Below are 21247 nucleotides of genomic sequence, written 5' to 3' on the forward strand. Positions count from 1 at the left end.
GAAAGTTACAGGGAACCAGACAGAGGGCGTTCTCGGCAGTGGTGCCCTACCTGTGAAACATGCTCCCATCAGATGTCAATGAGATAAAGAATTACACATCTTTTAGAAGATATCTGAAGGCAGCTGTGTATCAGGAATTTATTAACATTTGATTTTTTATTATGTTTTTATATGTGCTGGAAGTTACCCACAGTGGTTGGGGTATTGTTGCTGTTATTATTATTAAACCATGCTCTAGTGGCATAAGCAGGAAGGTACAAAGTGCACTTCAGGCTCTTCTCTTTCTCCTATTCCATTCACATATCCAGGACTATGACTTGTATGAAGTTTAGTTTCACTTACCAAAAACATACTATGTTGTTACATGCAAATCTGAGATAGTTTAAATCTCAAACTCTCATCAGCTTCACAAACTTTAATCGAACTTTTTAGAAACTAACCTGTTTGTTTTCAAACACGATCTCTGGTCTGCCTGCAAAAACAAGTCAGGTTTGTGGGAAGCTAATCTAAATTCTTCTAGTCCTCCTCCTGTCTGACTAAGAGAAGGAAAAGTGTTTATTTTCCCTCAAAAATTTCATATTAGGAAAATACTCCAGTGTTAAGATACTTCATATACTGATTTGGTGCTAAAGTGTCATTCACACTGAAAAATACAGAAAGTGTAATATATAAATAAATTCCGAGACTCTTTTTCAATGCTGCTCTTTCCAACACTAATGATTATATAAGATAATTCAAAGAGACCATTTAAAACTAAATATACCTTTATAGCAGTGTAAATGCACTTACCCTTCTAATCTGACATCAGGTAAAGATCTATTGAGTGCAATCCTTTCACTTGCCATTAAATTAAACTGGTTAATTTTAAACATTTCCTTCATTTTTTCTTGGTCCTCTTTAGGAATGACAACAGGTTTCCCCATTTCTCCAGGGCCTTCATGAGGTTTTTGTACAAGTTCTGGAACTAAAAAAAATGTTTGTATTAAAAAAAAGTATTTAAAAGATGTTAAACCTAACATCTGTACTTACACTGGTATAACCCCAGTTACAGTAACACCATTTTTAAAAATCCACTAAATGGAAAGACATTTTAGAAGCAAATAGAAAATTTGGTTTAAAATTGTATGAGATAGAAAATAAAAGCATCAGTTCTCTAGAGCAAGCTTATATAACTCTGATTTTGCATACAGGCTATTCTGTAACAACCGTTGTAAAATAACATACTGATTATGACACGCATATGACTGGAGAAGATGAAGAGATGAAAACAAAATGCCAAAGCAAATTAACAAAATGGAAACATAATAGATACTCAAGTAGTTTGCCTGCCAATATATAAATGTTAAGAAGCTCCTCTTCTTTGGCGATCACTTGTAACCAAATAAGATTGTCTTCCATGAAAACGGTTTTAACGATGTATGTCCATACGTGACTGTGATTTCCCCAGATTTTTTTGATGAGCTGTGAAGTTGTTGTGCAAGTTCAATTCTGCCCACTTTGAAGACTTCAGCAGGTATCCCATCAGGTCTGCTGGTTTTGTTGTTTTTCATTTGGCTAATAGCTGTGCACAACTCTCCCAGATTTGGAGATACTGCAAGCTCATCTCTAATTTATTTTTGCAGAATTTGTTTGGGAACCTCAGCAGCTGGTGTGACGCGGCAGCTAAAAAAGCCAATGCAATTCTGGGCTGCATCAATAGGAGTATAGCATCTAGATCAAGGGAAGTAATAGTGCCACTGTATTCTGCTCTGGTCAGACCTCACCTGGAGTACTGTGTCCAGTTCTGGGCACCACAGTTCAAGAAGGACACTGACAAACTGGAACGTGTCCAGAGGAGGGCAACCAAAATGGTCAAAGGCCTGGAAACGATGCCTTATGAGAAACGGCTAAGGGAGCTGGGCATGTTTAGCCTGGAGAAGAGGAGGTTAAGGGGTAATATGATAGCCATGTTCAAATATATAAAAGGATGACACATAGAGGAGGGAGAAAGGTTGTTTTCTGCTGCTCCAGAGAAGCGGACACGGAGCAATGGATCCAAACTACAAGAAAGAAGATTCCACCTAAACATTAGGAAGAACTTCCTGACAGTAAGAGCTGTTGGACAGTGGAATTTGCTGCCAAGGAGTGTGGTGGAGTCTCCTGCTTTGGAGGTCTTTAAGCAGAGGCTTGACAACCATATGTCAGGAGTGCTCTGATGGTGTTTCCTGCTTGGCAGGGGGTTGGACTCGATGGCCCTTGTGGTCTATTCCAACTCTATGATTCTATGATTCTACTGGGGAGTTGCAGTTAGGGATATGCTGGTAATGTTCTTTCCAGCGGAGTGCAATAGCTTCTATATCTTTTAGAAGTGTGGTGCCTTCTGTTGAGTGTCGGAGGCATATGCCATGATTTATTGGCCCATAGATGGTCTTTGTGGCTTTAAAGAAGCTCTGCATCATGAGTGTCGACTAAGTGCTGGATTTCTTTAGCTTTTCTAAATCCACCAGGTGTTCTTTAGTTCTCTGGTTCTTCTTTGAACCTCAGCCTTAGCATTGGCATAGGTTTTTTTCTTAGTGGTGCAGTTTCTATCTCTTTGCCAGATCTGAAAGGGCTTCCTTTTCTTGTCAATAACATGTTCACTCTCACTATGATTCTCATCAAATCAGTCTTGGTGTTTCTTAGTTTGGTATCCAATAGTTTGTTTACAGGCTGCAATAATGGATGTTTTTAGCTTGGTTCAGTGTTCCTCAATGTTATCAGGGAATTCTAAAAACAGATGGTCCATAAGAGTTGTTTGGAAGCAATCCCACTTAATAGATGTTGAACGGCTTGAGTGTTCATTTTGCACCTTGGTTTCCTTCCTTGAAGCCCGCGTTGAGGCTTAGCCATTGTGGAATGTATTAATCAGAGATCTGTCTAGCAGTCGTCAGCACTCGTCATAGCTCTAGTGAGGAACACATCACAGCAATCTTCAGCTCAGAAAATTACATAGTCTAAAGAGGTGCCAGAGGATGCCTCCATGATGTTTTAAATTTATTTTTTTGTCGAAAGAACAATATAGCACATATAGTCAAAAGTAAAAGTAAAATTCCGTTCTAATTACTGTTGCCAATTCCTGCTTTCCCAATAGTCCCAGGCCACAGATCAAAATCTCGCCCAATTCTTGCATTAAAATCACCCAGGATAATTTTATCCTCCTTAGGCATCTCTGATAGGATGGTATCCAGCTGAGAATAATTTTTTTCTTTAATGTCTTCATCGGCATCCAGTGTTGGTGCATACGTGCTTAAAATAGTAGCCCAATGGTTTTTGGCAAGTTTTATTCGAAGGGCTGAAAGTCACTCATTAATGCCGGTAGGGACTTCTGACAAGAGCTTCACAAGATCATTTTTGATAGCAAAGCCTATTCCATGTATTTGACGTTCTTGTTCAGGTAGACCTTTCCAAAAGAATGTGTAGCTTCCTTTTTCTTCCTTGTCCCTCTCCTGCTTTTCCAAGTTTATTGAAGCACTGCAATATCCATGTTAAAACGTCGCAACTCTCTTGCAATGATGGCAGTATGATGGCAGTACTGCATTCAAGACACTCATTATCTGTTCTCCAACAAAGTCCATATATGCCATGATCAAATTTCGATTGTCTTAAACGACTGCTGGGTGGTGACCCCACTGGGCATGGTAATCCAGTCAGGGGGAAATGGGAGGCAGTCTATGTTTAGGGCACCTTTTCTAGTCCCTCCCCCTTTTCTGGTGAGCAGAGTGGATCCTAAATAGGACTGTTCAGTCATGAATACAGCTGCTGAGCTACTCAACTTGAGTCAGAGCAACTGAATCTGTATCCACCGCCCATGAGCTGGTTCATGATTAGGGGCTTCCAGATTTCACAGTCCTGCCCCTGTTACCATTTGCCAATCACAATGGGACTTTTGGGGGGTTGGGTTTTTGGAAGACGTCTGCGCATGAGTTTGTTTTATGTTTGTAAATCAGTGCACGTTGACCAACACACAGTGGCCTTTGTGGTAAGGCTCTATTCTGATAGCATGAGAATCATGACAACCGGTAGATTCATATCTGCCGCAGCCTTCATCTATCTTCACAGCTGTTGTAATATACTGCTTGTTATCTTCCGCCTGTTCTATCGCTGAGGACTTCTTGGATCATTCTTTGTCTAGCTCCTCCCCTTTGACCTTACCACCTTGGGTGACCCTGCTGGGAGAAGACACTCCTGACGGCTTTAATCACAAGGGTCATAGGAACATTAAGCCCACTCACAACAAGGTGATAATCCAGCTGCGTTGATCAGCATGCACTGATCTACAGACATAAAACAAATTCCCACAGAGGCATCTTCCAAAAACCCATTCCGTTAAGAAGGAATTGTCTACTGGCCTGAGGGGTCTGATTCTGTGTTCAGATTACTCTCAAAGCTATTAATTTCCAGTCATCTTATATTGCATCAAGCCATTGTGCAATGACACTGCTGTGTGACACACCTTTGTCATCTTTCAGGTTTTTCTTACCAACCATTTGTACAAATCCAGATATATCTTTCTTCCTACTAAAATAATGTAATAACTTGAGAAAAGATCCACATTAGTGTCTGCAACACTTGTCTAGTTCAGACAGTAACCATACTGGTGAACTGGGCCAGTGTCTTAACCATGAAAGCTGCTTCTTTACAATAAGTAAGTGAGGGTTTACACCTGAAGTTTAGTGTCTAGAAGAGAGCAAAGCAGTTTAGATGAAATGTAGGAAATACAAGGGAGGGCAGAAGATGGAGTGGGAGAGCGGTGGTGCCATAGGGGAAAGAATGAGATGATGGTGTTTACTGGGGAAGAAAGAGCCATATGCGGCCAAAGGAGAGCTGAACAGGCCCCAAGGTTCTGCACCACCTACATAAAATTATAGGGCTGGATGGGACCATAGCTTATTCTGCCCTCCTCTCCCTCCCACTATTATTCCACAGAAGAAATCATTTTTTGAGAGCCAACAATCAAATGTTAGTTCAGTGTATCCATGCAAAATCTGTGCATGCGTTTCTCAACCAGCTGTTAAAATGTTTTGAAATGAAAGAAATGCAAACAGTCCCTGATACCACATAAAAGGTCTACTGTTCAGTGGGCGGGGGGGAACCACACTAATTCTGGTCCAGATAATTTAAGAAGAAAACAAACACACATTCCTCCTATCTGTTGTAGTCTTAAACTGGCCATTACTTCACTTATTTTATGTGGTATTTGAAAACTTAATCTCTGGTTACTAAATACTATTAATACTTACCATCTCCAGGTGGTAGGCCTCTCTCTTTTTTCTCATCACATTTGTTGCATTCGCTGAAGTAAAGTAACAAAAACATATCCAGAAGGACCCAAACCAGTGAGGTGGCAAGGACCACCTTACAATACGCAAATTTTCTCATGGCACTTTAAGTCAAAAACAAAAATGAAGTGTATATTGAAGTCAGTGATGCTGCTTTAATCCCATTTCAGAGATCATGTTCCACATCTATGGAGAGAGAAAAAAGAAAAGAGTTACAAAGGATCTGAGGAATAAAGTATCCTTCTCAAAATATAACAGACAAGTTTAATGCACTCAAGTATGATTATTAAATAGATGCTTAGGCAATGTGAAGTGCCTCAAGCATAGGCACTCTAGTGAGCCAGATCTTACCGAAAATGACAATTCCATTCTCAGTAGAACTCCTCCCCAAAGCAAAATGGGCTGTAATTGAAATCTGGTGTCTCATTATCCTAATACTAGCCAGAGTATGGTAGCTCCAAATAAAAATGTAGGGGGGAAATACTTGATCTTATGTATTCCAAGATGGGCATCCAATAGCATTGTTTTCATTACTGCATGAGCCAGCTCTTCCATTTCCCAACACATAAAAATGCCTTCTCTGCATCACACTTACAAAAATGTGGGAGAACGGCCTAACTTCCCCATCAATTTCTGAAGCTCAGAAGAACTATTAAAGACGTTCTGGAGCAAACTACTTCTCCAAACAAACTATTCTAATTAAGTAATTTACCCAGCAACCCTATGTGCAAGCTATACACACAAATCCATCCTGAAAGCAATGATCTCTACCAAACAGAGAACTGGTGCTTGAACAAATAACCCCTGGAACTAACAAAATATATAGTGATACCTCGGGTTAAGAACTTAATTCGTTCTGGAGGTCCGTTCTTAACCTGAAACTGTTCTTAACCTGAAGCACCACTTTAGCTAATGGGGCCTCCTGCTGCCACCGCGCTGCTGCTGCGTGATTTCTGTTCTCATCCAGAAGCAAAGTTCTTAACCCGAGGTTATTTGCCCGAGTGGAATTTGCTGCCAAGGAGTGTGGTGGAGTCTCCTTCTTTGGAGGTCTTTAAGCAGAGGCTTGACAACCATATGTCAGGAGTGCTCTGATGGTGTTTCCTGCTTGGCAGGGGGTTGGACTTGATGGCCCTTGTGGTCTCTTCCAACTCTATGATTCTATGATTCTACTATTTCTGGGTTAGCACAGTCTGTAACCTGAAGCATCTGTAACCTGAAGCACCTGTAACCCGAGGTACCACTGTATCTGTTTTCATATTTAAAGCATTTTGTAAGGTTGTTCCATCATATGATGTTCAGTTAGCATTTAAAACAAAGTGTTAGAGGCATGACTACACATATGTAGGCTGGGGAAAATGCCTGTATGGAAGATTAAGGTCAGATCCCAGATTATATAAAGGCAGGGTCTGAAACTTTTCTGGGACTCTTGGCACTTTTGGAATTTTCATCATGTGTTGTGGGCGCTATCACCAAATAACTGCCAGGTGGTATGCCTGTTTACATAATGACAACTACAGTGCATATGGCAAGTCACAAAACACCCATTTCATACAAGGCAAACTGGTTACAAGGGAAGAAAAGTAGGGTTTAAACCCCAAAACAGAAAACCACTCATTTTAATCTACAGTACTCTGCTCCATCACATCACCAGATTCCATAAAGGCAGCTCAACTCCACCAACCTCTTTATCCAAGGACACCTAGACACATACCCAGAGAGAAGTGGGGGGAGACACAAACTCTCTTCCTTGGTTACCTTTTCCAAGGATGACAACTGTCTTAATGTAGCTGTGTGACCCTGTGTCACCAACAAAAGATACCTTATCTGGAAATATTGAAACCATGAGGGTGGCCATTATTCTGCTTTGATAGTTCATACATTGAGACATGAGTAGTAAACATTAACTACTGTTATATGATATACAAACACAACTACAACAAATAAGTTTGAATTTTTGGTTCTGAATCATCAACCCTTCAGAATAAAAAGCTACTAATCACTGTATTAAAAGTGACAGCAACATAAGTCTCAACTCTGTGTCCACAGTAATTCCCGAAACTGAATAGTTATAAGAACTGAGGTGTCACAAGAATTGACTTTTGCAAGATTATTAACATATAATTCATAAAACAGAAATAAAGGGGAAGTATGACTAAGCATAACTGAACAATATGTACCATGACAAAATAAATGAGTTTCATTATTTTTTCCCCCTTGACATTTTCATATTCTCTTAATGATCAGTTCCTTCTGTCACTTATGGTCAAACATTAGTTGGTTCAAAGAGCTGAAGATTTAGTGTTTAGTGTACTGTTCAAAATTACTGCAAGCAGTATTAACTTTTTTAATAACCTTAGGATGTTTACATAAATTTGTAGAACAGTTTTAGAAAATCCTTAAATTTAAAATCCTTAGTAAAAAATCCATCAAGTACAGCAGGAGTTGCCACCATTCTGGACCAATGAGCACATTTTGAACTTTGAGTGTGCACTGTGGGGGGCATCGCATAACACAAAATCGAGACTACGGTCCTTGTTGTTTTTCTCCACCACCCCCCACCCTGCAACAACCTCATACTTCCCAAGAGAAGTCCTGCTGGTCTTAACTGTGGAGATCATAGATTTTAAAGGCACAAGAACCCCCCTTTCCCCAATGCCAACCCTAAACCAAAGCCTAGGCTGCCATCGTATACCCACTTTTTCTTTAAGATCAACTGTGTAGTAGCATTAGCAGAAAATAACTTATAAGAGTGCTCTTGTGTTGCCACTCTCTGGACCTCTCATGGAGGAAGTAAGATGATAATCGCAGAGTCCCAGATGGTTTATGCGGTCCTGAGACGTTTACTACACTTGATCTTAGCCAAAAGGCCGAGAAGCGATGGTCCTGAGACGTTTAAGGCTTTGCTTATTCTGTTAAATACTATTGTATATTGATAATGCAAAGCAGGGCAAAACTGATTTCAAATAAATGTGTTTGCATCTTATTTCAAGGCAAGGCTGAGATAAGTCTAGTCAAATTACAAGCTCCTTTTGAGAAGCATTAACATGAAAGATTATTTCCTTCTGTGAGACACAATATGGAACAGCAAAGAGGTACTGACATGGGCTGTGGTGATAAGAGATCAAAACTCCACTCAGCGATGAAGCTCACTGTGAGACCTTGAGCCTGTTCCTCTCACATGCTTATGAAGACAGGACAGAGTAGGGAGAACTATGTACACTTTCCACAGCCATTTGAGGAAGGGTAAGAAAAATAAGACATTTTAAAGTGACCCAATTAATATTTAAAAAATAAATTGTCATCTGCCCATCTGTCAAAGTGATCTGCTGGGAGTGAGGGTAGGGAGAATACAGGATCTGGTCGTCCAACTGGATCCTGGTCCCCAAAGCTGTACTATCATCCACCACAATTCAAGTCCTTATTTTGTGAGCTTCTAAAAATTCAGCTCTCTGAAATGAATTTTCTTTGATTAAAATAGTGGGCAACTTCTCTACTACACCTTGAATAAAACTAGGCAGGACTGCCAAAAGCCAAATAAAATTATTCCAGGGTACAGATTCTGGTTGGAATCCACTATGTACCTATTAGCAATACATCATTGTTCATATCTTATTTAACAAAGCCACTAGTCTTTTACCTAAATCCAAATTATAGACAATTGAAGTAGTTTTGTTACACATAATTCCATGCTCAAAGTTGTTTACAGTACAGTAACCTAGATTTTCTGGTCTTTATGTACTATAGTGCAAACAAAAGTGCATTGAACTGAGTTTACAGTTTACTGAAGCAGCTTCAATTACTTTTAAGTTCCTCAGAACCGTTTCAGGTTTTCTATTGATGACTAACTGGAAGGAAACAGTCTTGGTAAAAGATCAGATAGTACAAGAAAAATTAACCCAAACTGTATGTCACTCAAATACAGTGGCAATAAAGGGTTTAAAACTACAACAGTACAGTGGTGGCCCGCAAGACGAATGCCTCGCAAGACGGAAAACCCGCTAGACGAAAGGGTTTTCCGTTTTGGAGGTGCTTCACAAGACGAAAATGTCTTGCGAGTTCCTGCTGGGTTTTTTTCCTCCCCCCCCCCTTTTTCTAAGCCGCTAAGCCGCTTATCAGCTGATCCGATCAGCAGGTAAGCCGCTAAAAGCCGCTAATAGCGCTAATCCGTCAATGGGCTTGCTTCGCAAGACGAAAAAACCGCTAGACGAAGAGAATCACAGAACGGATTCTTTTCGTCTTGCGAGGCACCACTGTACAGTATAAACAAATAGAATAGAATACCAGAACATCACTTTCAATATTCTTTCTCCAAAATATCACGAGACAGCAGAAAACAGTTGAGTAGCCTCTTTCACTTACTGAAGTCTTCTAGCATTTTATTGCATTCAAAAAGCATTCCTGACACAAAACTGGCAGTCTAGAAAAAATAGGCACAGCATCCTCATATTAGCTTGCAATCCTCCTTATAGGAAAAATTCTGCCAGGGGAAAACTATTCAGTTTTTCTGGATATGAATCCTGATGCACATTGTACTCAAACTATGCATGCAAAGGTATTGACTGAAAGGCCGAAAAATTGTCTATGGGCAACAAAACATGTTTCCTTTAATCATACCAGCACAATGGGAATAGGAAAGCTTTATCTGTCCTTAAGAATCAATCATGTAGCAAAATCTAACAGAATACTGAACCTTAACACTGTATCTTTAACATCATCTTCACTACAGAGCATGAAAATAAATATTCTAAAAATGTGAATGAAACATCAGCCCATCAACCCATAAATGGCCATATAGGTAATGAACACATGAACCTGTCTTATGCAAAGTCAAATCACTTATCTACCCTCATGGGCAGCCTTCTAGAGATTGCATGCCAGCAATGGGCAGAGCAACAGATGAAATTCTTACCAATGAATAGTAAAGCTATGCTCAGTCAGAGGCTTCAGTGAGTACTTAAACACCTATTCATCCAGGCATGCCAGAAGTATCATCACAGTTCAAGAACATGCAAGTGCACTCAAGGAGGGATCGGCAAGACTTACCGGGCATGGACCGGATCACTCCTGCAGAGATCCTCCATGGGCCAGACCGGCACAGCACGACGCCAGAAGTCATGCCTGCACATGTCTGCGGCACCGGAAATTGCTTCTGTGCATGCCCAGACACTGAAAATCCTGCCTGCGCAAAAGCAATTTTCAGCTTCTGGGCATGTACAGAAGTGATTTGTGGCACCGCAGACATGCGCGGACACGACTTTGGGCGTCTGGGCATGCACAGAAGCGATTTCCGGTGCTGCGGAAGAGAGTCCCCGCGCCGTACTGCGCTGGTTCAGGGGCAGCTCATGGGCTGGTTAAATGGACTCTGTGGGCTGCTTCCAGCCCATGGGCCTTAGGTTGCTGACCCCTGGCTCAGAGTAACATTGTTATGGATGGCAAACAATTGAGTGCTAGGTTGGCCAGTGGGAAAACAGAATGCAGGACTCTTCTGATCCAGGAGGTGTTCTTATATTAATTCAGAAGGGCACTGCTAGCAGATGCAAGAAGACAGAGGTGTATGAATTTATGCATGGTGCAGAGAAAATGTATAAGAATGAATTCTCTCTTCTCTCACAATACTGGAACCTGGATTCTTTCCAAGAAATTGAATGGGGGGGAAATTCAGGACAGAAAAAAAGAAAACCCTTTCAAAGAGAACACAGTTAAAACTAAGGAATTCATTATCACAAGATAGGGTGATGACCAGTAACTAACACAGGCTTAGAATGAGGGACGGAACAAATTTATGAAGGATAAGGCTTTCAATGGCTACGAGTCATGATAACCATAGACAACCCCCAGGATCAGATGTATCATGTCTTTTATTGTTGCTGAGGATCAAGTGAGAGAAGGCTGGTGAATTCATATGTTGATTTTTCACTTCTGGGATGTATCCACTTAGCCACTGTAAAAACAGAGTACTCAACTAAATATAACTTAACTGATCCAGGAGGTTTGCATTTATATTCCTACCGTACAGTGACAAAAGAAGAGGATTATCTTCTAACTTTTAATCACAAATGACCTATGAAATGTTCTGATTTCAGACACAAAACCCTCTCATGAAGATAGGGCAACTTTGTACCATGCAAACTTACAGAAGTTAAAGCCAGGAGGCTTGAAGCTGTTATGTATTCCATTTGATACTGATGTGAGAGACACAGCTGACAGTTCTGCACTAATATGAGTTGCAATAAATGCAAAGCGATTCAGATAAGAGAGAGGTAAAGGCACCAGAGAGATGCTGCCTTTTATAGTGCCACTATACTAAATACTATGCATTCAGAGATACCTTCTGCTGGTTTGCTCCCACCCTGTCAACTATCCAATCATCTATAATAGTATAAATGAACTCTAATTCATTAGGAAAAAGTTCAAAGCTAGCATACTTTATTAGAAAGAAACATAACCCTTATTATATAATCTGTTCTATTTGTCTAGGGAAAGAGTATCAAGCCCCTCCATCAGCAATACTGTACTGAAAGACCAGCAACTTTTGGCTCCTCCTCTTCAAATTATTCTATTCCAGTTACAGGTAGGTAGCCGTGTTGGTCTGCCATAGTAGAAACAAAATTTTAAAAATCCTTCCAGTAGCACCTTAAAAGGGTAAAGGGACCCCTGACCATTAGATCCAATCACAGACGACTCTGGGGTTGCGGTGCTCATCTCGCTTTACTGGCCAAGGGTGCCGTCATACAGCTCCCGGGTGATGTGGCCAGCATGACTAAGCCGCTTCTGGCAAACCAGAGCAGAACACGGAAACGCCACTTACCTTCCCACCGGAGTAGTACCTATTTATCTACTTGCACTTGACGTGCTTTCGAACTGCTAGGTCGGCAGGAGCAGGGACCGAGCGACAGGAGCTCACCCTGTCGTGGGGATTCGAACCGCCGACCTTCTGATCGGCAAGCCCTAGGCTCTGTGATTTAGACCACAGTGCCACCCACATCTCTAAGTTTAGTCTCTAAGGTGCTACTGGAAGGATTTTTTTTTATTTTTTTTATTCTATTCCAGTTGACATTACAAGAACCTTATAACTAAGAATGCTGTCTGATTTCCTTCTCCGTTCCAAACCCTTTGTGCTGTGTCTTTTAGACTGTATGTGTTAGAACAAGGCTGCCTTATTTTCATTTGTAAGCTGCCTGGGAGCATATTTTTGGCTAAAGAGCAGGATAAAAAAAATTCTTTAAATTCATATATAACAGCTGAGAACAGTCTTCAGCCTCTGCTAAATTATTGAAAATCCAGCCTGTAACTTACAATCAGATAAGAAACAAAACTAAAGATAAACTGAGGGAAAGGGGTGGAGGATGGAATTGAGAGTCATTATACTCTGGACCAAAACCAGAGTATAAAAGCTCTATTTCATTGCAAACTGTTAACTGTTTTAGGAACCAATTAATATGACTATATGAGTTATAACAGAGATGGACAAGCTGTGGCTCTCCACAAGTTGTAAGTTCTAGTTCAACAACATCAGAAAGTTGACAGGCTTTCCATCTCCAAGTCAGACATTTGTAAACTCCAGTTTTCATCAGTGATTGAATGCTAGAGCTCTTTAAAGTATAATGAATTTTAAATCATGAATGTAAGTGCAGAATGTGGACATGCAAACCATGTGCACTCCCATCCTGCTCCTACAACCAACTGAAACAGGAAAAAAAGTCTTGCTGTGCAGGGAAGGAATGGCTCAGTTGCCTGGGTAACAAGGATGCATTTTCTCCTTTAGAGTGAAGGGTTCGTTTGCCCTCTGCGACATTGACACAATTGCCTGGGATCTTGGATTGAAAAACATTTTCAACTTTAAAAAAGCACTGAAGCAGTAGCAGCAGAATGGGGGGGAGGGCGCAGGGACAGCTGAAAATAGATGTGAAAATGCAGAGTGGAAGATGGGAGCTTTTTTATAGAACTTCTGACTCCCTTCCTGTGCCCACCTGCTGCATCAAAACCCAAACCTTGAGAAAATCTAGACAAGCAATATGCTGTGAGGATGAGCCCATTCTGCATGAGAAAAGTGAGAGGCCAAACAGTAGTTCAAGCCCAAAATAAATTTTGGAGTCACCTGGGGATTTTTTGAGGACTGGTGGCAGACAAGCTGAAGTTTTTTAAAAATGGGAAACTGAAAGTTAATTTTAATCTCTAGGAAGTGGGGGTAGCATTTGATGTTAGGAATTGGGATTCTGTAATTAATGATACTAAGCAAAGTAGAACTTAAACGAAACATTTAAAAATTCCTAAAATTATGGATAAAGATATCAATTCCATGATCCCAGATTAGAAAAAAACTTACTGACTTTATCTCATAAAGATCATATTATTGATTTTAATGTTTTAACATTACCACTATCAAATCTGATGTTCTTAATTCTAATGGTTATGAAGGGGCTTGGTCCAGGCAAATTTAAATAAAATCCAAAAACCTGAGTACTAGCTAGCCTTCTAATAATGGCTGAGCAGCATTCTGTACAGCTCATTTAGCAATATCAATGCAACTATAGTTGTACCTTGGATCCCGAACACCTTGAGAATTGAACATTTTGGCTCCTGAACGCTGCAAACCCGGAAGTGAGTGTGCCAGTTTGTGAATGTTCTTTGGAACATGAACATCCGATGTGGCTTCTGATAGGCTGTAGGAGCTTCCTGCAACCAATTGGAAGCCACGCCTTGGTTCCCAAACATTTTGAAAGTTGAACAGACTTCCGGAACGGATTCTGCTCAATTTCCAAGGTACGACAATACAAATTCCTGTCAAACTGGATACATTGTAACTTCAGTCTAGATCAATTAAGCAGTTTCTTCAGGAAGCTATGCCTCTTTTTCCTTTATCTACTGATGCAGATCCCCATAGAGTCAACTAAAACCCTAATAGTATTTAAAGTAAAAGGGTAAAAAAAGGTTTGAATCCATGCAATGGGGTGAATTCCTGCTGCTTTGTCCCAGCTCCTGCCAATCTAGTAGTTCAAAAGCATACCAGCGTGAGCAGATACACTGCTGCAGATATGATGTAGATATACCTGTGGCAGGCAGGTAAACGACACTTCAATGCGCTCTGGCACTCGTCACAGTGTTCTGTGCCCCAGAAGTGGTTTAGTCATGCTGGCCACATGACCCGGAAAAACTGTCTGCAGACAAATGCCGGTTCCCTCAGCTTGAAAGCAGAGATGAATGCCACACCCCATAATCGAATTTGACCAGACTTAACTATCCAGGGGTTCTTTACCTTTAGTATTTACAATCTAAGGTTTCAGTCCTAATCCATAATTTTAACAATTTTCTCTTAAAGATGTTATCTCCACAGCCATCCATCATTTGAAAGCCCTTTTAGGATGTCAAATTAAGTATATAAATGTATTAACAAGGACTTCGGTTCCTAAAAGATTTCTTCTTGGGTAATGACCCTTAAGATTACAGAGGAATGGGAGTTATCCCTAGAGAGTTCTTTGAATACTTGATAGTCAGCCTCCCACCCCTCCTTAAGAACCTTCTACCTTAAACTGGGAATACACAGCATTTTAAAAATTTGTTCAGAAAACCTTCTGAGTAACTGGGATGATCCACTGGCTATGACTTCCAAATTTCCAACATCAAGCACTCTTATTCAACTAACCCCTCCCCTCCCTGTCATTCATCACTTTGCTAGTCTAATTTCTGGCATTTGGAAGCCAGGAGCGTGTGAGAGTCTGGCATCTTTACATTTGTACAGGTGGAGCTGTGAAACATTGCTGAGAGATGACAAAAGATACGCTGAAACATCTAAGTTTCCCTGCAGGCTAACTTCATTAAATCTGCTGAGGCAGCTTTGCCTCATCTATCAGGCCTAAAAGTTCTCTGCCTTATATGCAAAATTAAGAAATCTGAATATAATGGGGTGTGTTTAACACTACTAACTCTCCAGAACCTATTGTTTTTTCACTGGCTTTTAACTTTGTCAAAGTGACAGATGCTTCATGCTGCAAGGACTAGTCAAGTTCTGGTTCCTCGTGAATTAGGTTCCCCTGCCTCCCCTGGCCCTTCTTTTAAAACTTGCTAACCAACAAACGCTGCCAGAAACAATTCTGCTGTGCAAAAGCAGGGATCTAATTTGGCCAGCAATGCCATTTCTCCTAAACTATGCCAACCCAGTCAAACAGCTGGTGTCACTTGTTACATCAGCCGCTACATGAGAGGCTGGGCTTCAATTCTACATTGGTTGTGGGTGCCTGTTCCCAGTAGGGAAATATGCCTGCTCCACCACTTCACAGCAAGGACACTGATTGGCACCAGCATTAGAAATCAGCCAGGCACCAGTTGCAAAATGCAATTGGCCTTTTGTGACTGGAAATGTCTGGGCACCACCTTTGGCACCTAGCATCGCCACCTGCCTGGCTGCTTTCAGCTGGTTTGCCAGGCACAGCAGCAGCAAAAAAAGATGCATCTTTTGCTACCATGCTACCCTGCAGACCCTGATTCACCAGGCAGCAAAAAAATAAAAATAGCTACCACACTGCCAGGTGAATCAGGTGTTTTGCAGGGTAGCACGGTAGCAAAAGACAGATCTTTTGCTGCCACACCTCCCTGCAGACTACCTGATTGCCCAGCAGCATTCCCCCCACCCCACCCCGGTCTGCCTGGCAGCAGGGCAGCAAAAGAAAAAGAAACCTTGACATTTTGTTTTGGCGCCCACAACCTAGGTCCAAGGAGCCACATGGCTCCTAGCATTCCTCTTCCAGTTTCTAACACTGATTGGCATTATGGGGAAAGCATTCAAAATTGGGCAGCTACGTATGAAATAGAAGACTTGTTCTCTTGTTGCCACCCTCCAAATTTATTTTGGAAGAGGCACACAAAAGGGATGTTGATCTCTAGGTCCAGGAGAGTTCACATGGAAACCATGCAAGGCTTCCTATGTGAAAACTCTAAACTGCACTCAAAAATGAACTGACAGTCTATGTGATTGGCTCAAAGCTGGATACATGTTCAGATATGGAGTTTCTGAACGGTCCCCCAGAGGCAGTCCAATGTAGAACAGGTTGCAGTAATCTGACCCAGAAGTTACCACAGTACATGCCTTCTGAAGTTCTAAATGGCAAGTCTGAAGTAGAAATTGCATTGAAGAAATTGAAAATATTCAGCTCTGTTCTGCCTGTTTTTCTCTGATCTGCAAAGCCTTTCCAATCTCAAGTCAGACTGAATCTAGGTAAAAAGGATCATCTCACATACAAAAGGGGCAGAATCTACCAACAGATGAAAGGTGATTCAGGTGAAGGGAGAGATTCAGGCATCTTTTTAAAAGATACAAAACTTCTATCTCCCCCTATGTTCAGTGGGTGGTGTGGGGGACTCCATGGTCCTGAATGGGGTAACTGTGCCATTGAAGGGCCAGGAGAGCAGCCTGGGAGTCATTTTGAACTCACAGCTGCCCATGGAGGCACAGGTCAATTCTGTGTCCAGGGCAGCTATCCACCAGCCCCATCTGGCATGTTGGCAGAGACCCTATCTGCCGGTGCCCTGTCTCACCAGAGTGGTATATGCTCTAGTTATCTCCCACTGCAATGTGCTCTACCTTTGAAAGTGACTCAGAAACTACAACTAATCCAGAATGCGGCAGCTACACTGTAGACAAAGAGTGGCTGTCAAGACCATATAACATCAGTCCTAAAGGGTCTAGACTGGCTCCCAGTATGTTTCCAAGCACAATTCAGAGTGACACTTAAAGCCCTAAATGGCCTTGACCCTGTATACCTGAAGGTATACCCCCATCATTCAGCCCAGACACTGAGTCCACTTCCCAAGGGATTTCTGATGGCTCCCTCACGGTGAGAAGTGAAGATACAGGGAACCAGGTAGAGGGCCTTCTCGGCAGCAACACCCTCCCATCAGATGATATAGAACTACACAATTTTTAAAAGACATCTGAAGGCAGCCCTGTATCAGGAAGTTTTTATCGTTTGATGTTTATTATGCTTCTATATTCTGCTGGAAGCCACCAAGAGTGGCTGGGGAAACCCAGCCAGATGGGCGGGGTATGAATAATTAAATTATTATTACTAGAACTAATTTCATTATCACAGTAATCATTAACAATATATTCAAAGACTCTCTCAAAAGATAGATCACAATAAATGAATAGTCAAAATGTAATCTGAACAAAAAGGACTTTTATTGGGGAGGGGGAAGGTAATGTGTGCCTAATTTATACCATATGGAACCAGCATGCATTATACTATATGCAACATGCACCAAGCATTCACTTTCTTTTTGAAAGTACAAACTACTACTATTGAGTCACCTATTGTAGTAAAGTGCTTGGATGGAAATTCCTAGTCCACATCTTTATTATAACCTTGGTAACAAGAACACTTAAGTACATACAGTGTTCTACTTCTCAAATATATATAAGCTCAGATATGGCAGTTGACAAAATTAACACGTGGTATTTGAGATTAGCAGACATTGTTAACAAACTAACTTTATAAAGGTTAACCTGCAGTATGTTATCATTCACATGTTTGTTGCCAGGTGCAGCAGACATATGTCTGCCAATGTCACACAATTTAATAATAATCTTTCCAGGATTCTTGGGGATATGCGGCCACCATTTTGCAAAATGGGAATGATTTATTAAAATACTGCAAAAGTTGCTTCCACACAAGCCTTTTTCCAGTTATTTATTCATTTAATTTCACATGGCACAAAGGAAACAAAGGACTAAACAAACCTTTCAGTATACAGCTACTGTACTGCTACTAGTACACACAGATGCACACACCGACCAAAGCATACTCTTGCACACAAAACTGAATAAAGGTATCCCAAGGCTGTACTTTTGAGCTCACTGTTAATGAGAAACTGTACTCCTTCAGGAAATGACTGGAGTACAGTACTCAACACTCAATGTATTAATATCCTTAAAATACCAAACATAACAGCATAACTATGAAAAGCACCCTTTTTTTGAAAGTCAACACTCATGGTTACCCAATGGGCAGAGATGATGGGAGTTGTAGTCCAACAACATATGGAGGCACAATGCTACCTACCACTAACCTGAAGCAAAACAGAGTTCTCCATCATTCTCTTCTCCCCCACTAAAAAATCATGGGCACACAAGCATCCAACTTTTGCAGGGAACCTAATTTCATGAGCACCTGGCATCTCCCCTGAGCTAGCCATCTAGCTCCCAAAACAAGCTCTGTCACATTCACTGTCTAGTACCTGCATGAAGAGACACCCAGGTCCCAGAAAGGAAAACAGGACGCACATCACTTACCAAAACAAAGACCAGAAATCCACTCTATATCTCCTCTGTACAGGTTTATCTATGATGTACCAATTAAAGACACATGTGCCTTCAATCATCAAAACACACTTAAAGCAGCACTGAAAGACTGAATAAACCAGCACTGGTGAATGAAAGTATTCTCTCCCCCAAATAAGGCACATTTTATGAAAATAACACTTTAATATTAGAAGAACAAAGCATTTCCTAAGTTTACATGTGTATATAGACAGAAAAATATTAAGGTCTGTCAAGTCTGTTACCAAGATTGCAAAATTGTACAAAAATTCTTAAAAACTAGTTGCAAACATAATGCCAGCAGCATGATGGTATTGTTTCCCCAAACGTGTCCATTTCCCCATCCCTCCCTAAAAAAAAGAAAATCCTTCTACTTAGAATCATAGAATCATAGAGTTGGAAGAGACCACAAGGGCCATCGAGTCCAACCCCCTGCCAAGCAGGAAACAAAGGGCATTATACTCTTTGGTCATGGAAACATTTCTAATTACCTGAAGTTCATTAGCTACATAGTAAAATACATTATCTTACTATCCCCAACACAGCCTAGAGAAGCTTTTCTGGGTCACCTTTTTCCTACCACAAAAGAGTTCTGTAGAGGGCTTGCTGTTTAGGCAGCTGCCTTTATGTGCTTCACTCAAACTTTAATATGTTTGAAATGGAGGGGTAATCAAGCCGGCAAGAAGAAATTGAGCATATTTAGTAGTCAATCTTACAGTGAAAGAGGAACTTGTTTCTTTTTAAAGAGAACAGGAACACACCATTTTAAAATAGCCAGCGGCACAGCCTGCTTCAGGATCATTAATTTCCTCCACAGATATGTAAAACAAGCAAACTTTGAGACAGCAGTGCCAAGCGGTACAATTATAGGATAAATAGTGGCAATTATTATGCCATATTTTGTATCAAACTGCCCAAGCAAAGATAGTCAAATTCACTTGCTTCAAACACTTTCACAGATGACTACACAGCACAGCAGGACAGCTAAAATGTATAACGTTTAGTAAAGGAAAGAAGAAAAGGGCACATGGGTGGCCCACACTCTCACACAGTGCCAGGCCTGCAGCAGTGGGACCATTATGGGGTGATGGATAGATAGCAGATGAAGGCAGGAACTGGTGCCTGAATGCTGAAGCAAGAATTTTTAAAGTGTTTGTGGGGTTACAATTTTGACTCAGCTTCAGGCAACAAAATAACCCTTGGGAAAAGGGCAGAAGGAAAATTATGCCAAAAAAAATAATAATAATTAAGGGGGCTGGCTGGGGGTTGGAGTCCAGCAACAGCCAGAAAGCCAAACACCCATTTTGTGGGAAGGAGAGAGACCCTATTGCTGGAGGAGAGTAAGGCCGTGACCCTACATATGCTTTCTTCTAAGTAAGCACCGCTGCATACTGCCATACTTGTTTCAGGTGCACGGGATTGGACCAACTTGGGCAAATCCTCCCATTCGCAGTCAGTGCTGTAAAGGGCGATGCCCCAGCCAGTGGCGTAGCGTGGGGGGTGCAGGGGGGGGCCGGCCGCACCGGGCGCAACATCTGGGGGTTAGGGTTAGGGGGCGCAAATTACTTGCCTCGCCCCGGGTGCTGACAACCCACGCTACGCCACTGGCCCCAGCACTGACTTGGCGGGGCGGGGGTGGGGTTCAGATCTGACCCTAGCCGATTGTCCAGCCACCTCTCGACCTGCCCGGTTAAACTCGCTCCTCAGTGATAAGAGATCTAAGCGCCGCCGACAAATGAGAGGGTAATCCATTAAAAATGAAATGAAACAAAAGCGTTAGGAGCCGCAACTACTCGACCAGCGCCGGTTAAAAATGCGCGAGCCATTCGGGAGAGGCGAAAAGTTTCCGCCAGGCCGTGTTCAGACGACGCGTGCAGACGACGCGTTTGCAACTCCTGCGAAGCCCGCAAGCGACGCGGGCACGCCGTACGTGTGAACCTGCCCTTTCCCAGGCTGGGTTTGGGTTCTCTCTTCCTTTTTTCTACGGAGGGAGGGAGGGAAAGAGAGAGAGAGAGCGAGCAGCCCTACGGAAGAGACCCACCTCCATCGAGCTGGCCTCGGAGGGGGAGGGGGAAGCAGCGAACGCCCCCCGTCTTCGAGTAGCCCTTGGCGGCCGCCGGCCGTGGCCGCCAGCGTCTTCGGGAAGCGGGCTGAGGAGACGCCGCCGCCGCTCTCCCGCCAACGGAGCCCCCCTGGCGGCGGAGGGGAAGGCGCCGCCGCCAGCTCGGCACGGGCCGAGTCCGTCCCCTCAGGAAGCAGCCCCCTTCGCCGCCGAGACGAGGACGAGGACGGCGCCGCCGCGACGGCGGGAGGCGGCCGCTGGGACTCCGCGCCTCGCCGGAGATGGAGGTCGCTCGCTCTGCCGGCCACCGCCGACGCCCTCAGCCGCGCAGCCCGCTCGGCATCTCCCTCAGCCGCGCTGAGTCTTCACGGCCGGCAGCGGCAGCGGCGACTTCCTCCTCGTCGTCGTCCTCGTCCTCCTCCTCCCGGGCTGAGGCGTTAAACGGTCCCACCTCAAAGCGCAAGTGCGCGCGCGCGCGCGGCCGGGCGTGCACCCCGACTTCTCAGAACGCAGCCGCGGTCGGCGGGCGCGCGCGCGCACGTCAGGCTCGCTCGCCGGCCCCACCCAGTAACACCT

The 21247-nt window shown here is 42.6% G+C and overlaps 1 protein-coding gene and 1 long non-coding RNA gene across 6 annotated transcripts in view; one reads left to right on the top strand and one right to left on the bottom strand.

The window, feature by feature from the left end:
• LOC309516374 overlaps positions 1-13458 on the top strand; it is a 105690-nt gene extending 92232 nt beyond the window's left edge. For all 5 annotated transcript variants that reach the window (XR_014212837.1, XR_014212838.1, XR_014212839.1 and 2 more), the window contains 2 exons: positions 11775-11868; positions 13063-13458. This is a non-coding gene — a long non-coding RNA (uncharacterized lncRNA). The remainder of the gene's footprint in view (positions 1-11774; positions 11869-13062) is intronic.
• GALNT1 (polypeptide N-acetylgalactosaminyltransferase 1) overlaps positions 1-20799 on the bottom strand; it is a 56842-nt gene extending 36043 nt beyond the window's left edge. Inside the window, exons 1-3 of the mRNA XM_082194921.1 lie at positions 20651-20799; positions 5259-5483; positions 790-964 (exon numbers count right to left, since the gene is read on the bottom strand). Of these exons, the coding sequence (XP_082051047.1) occupies positions 790-964; positions 5259-5397 (314 nt within the window). The 5' untranslated portion in view covers positions 5398-5483; positions 20651-20799. The remainder of the gene's footprint in view (positions 1-789; positions 965-5258; positions 5484-20650) is intronic.
• Between the last annotated feature and the right edge of the window lie 448 nt (positions 20800-21247).

This window comes from Podarcis vaucheri (assembly GCF_965113315.1).
Source record: "Podarcis vaucheri genome assembly, chromosome: 13".
Lineage (NCBI taxonomy): Eukaryota > Metazoa > Chordata > Lepidosauria > Squamata > Lacertidae > Podarcis > Podarcis vaucheri.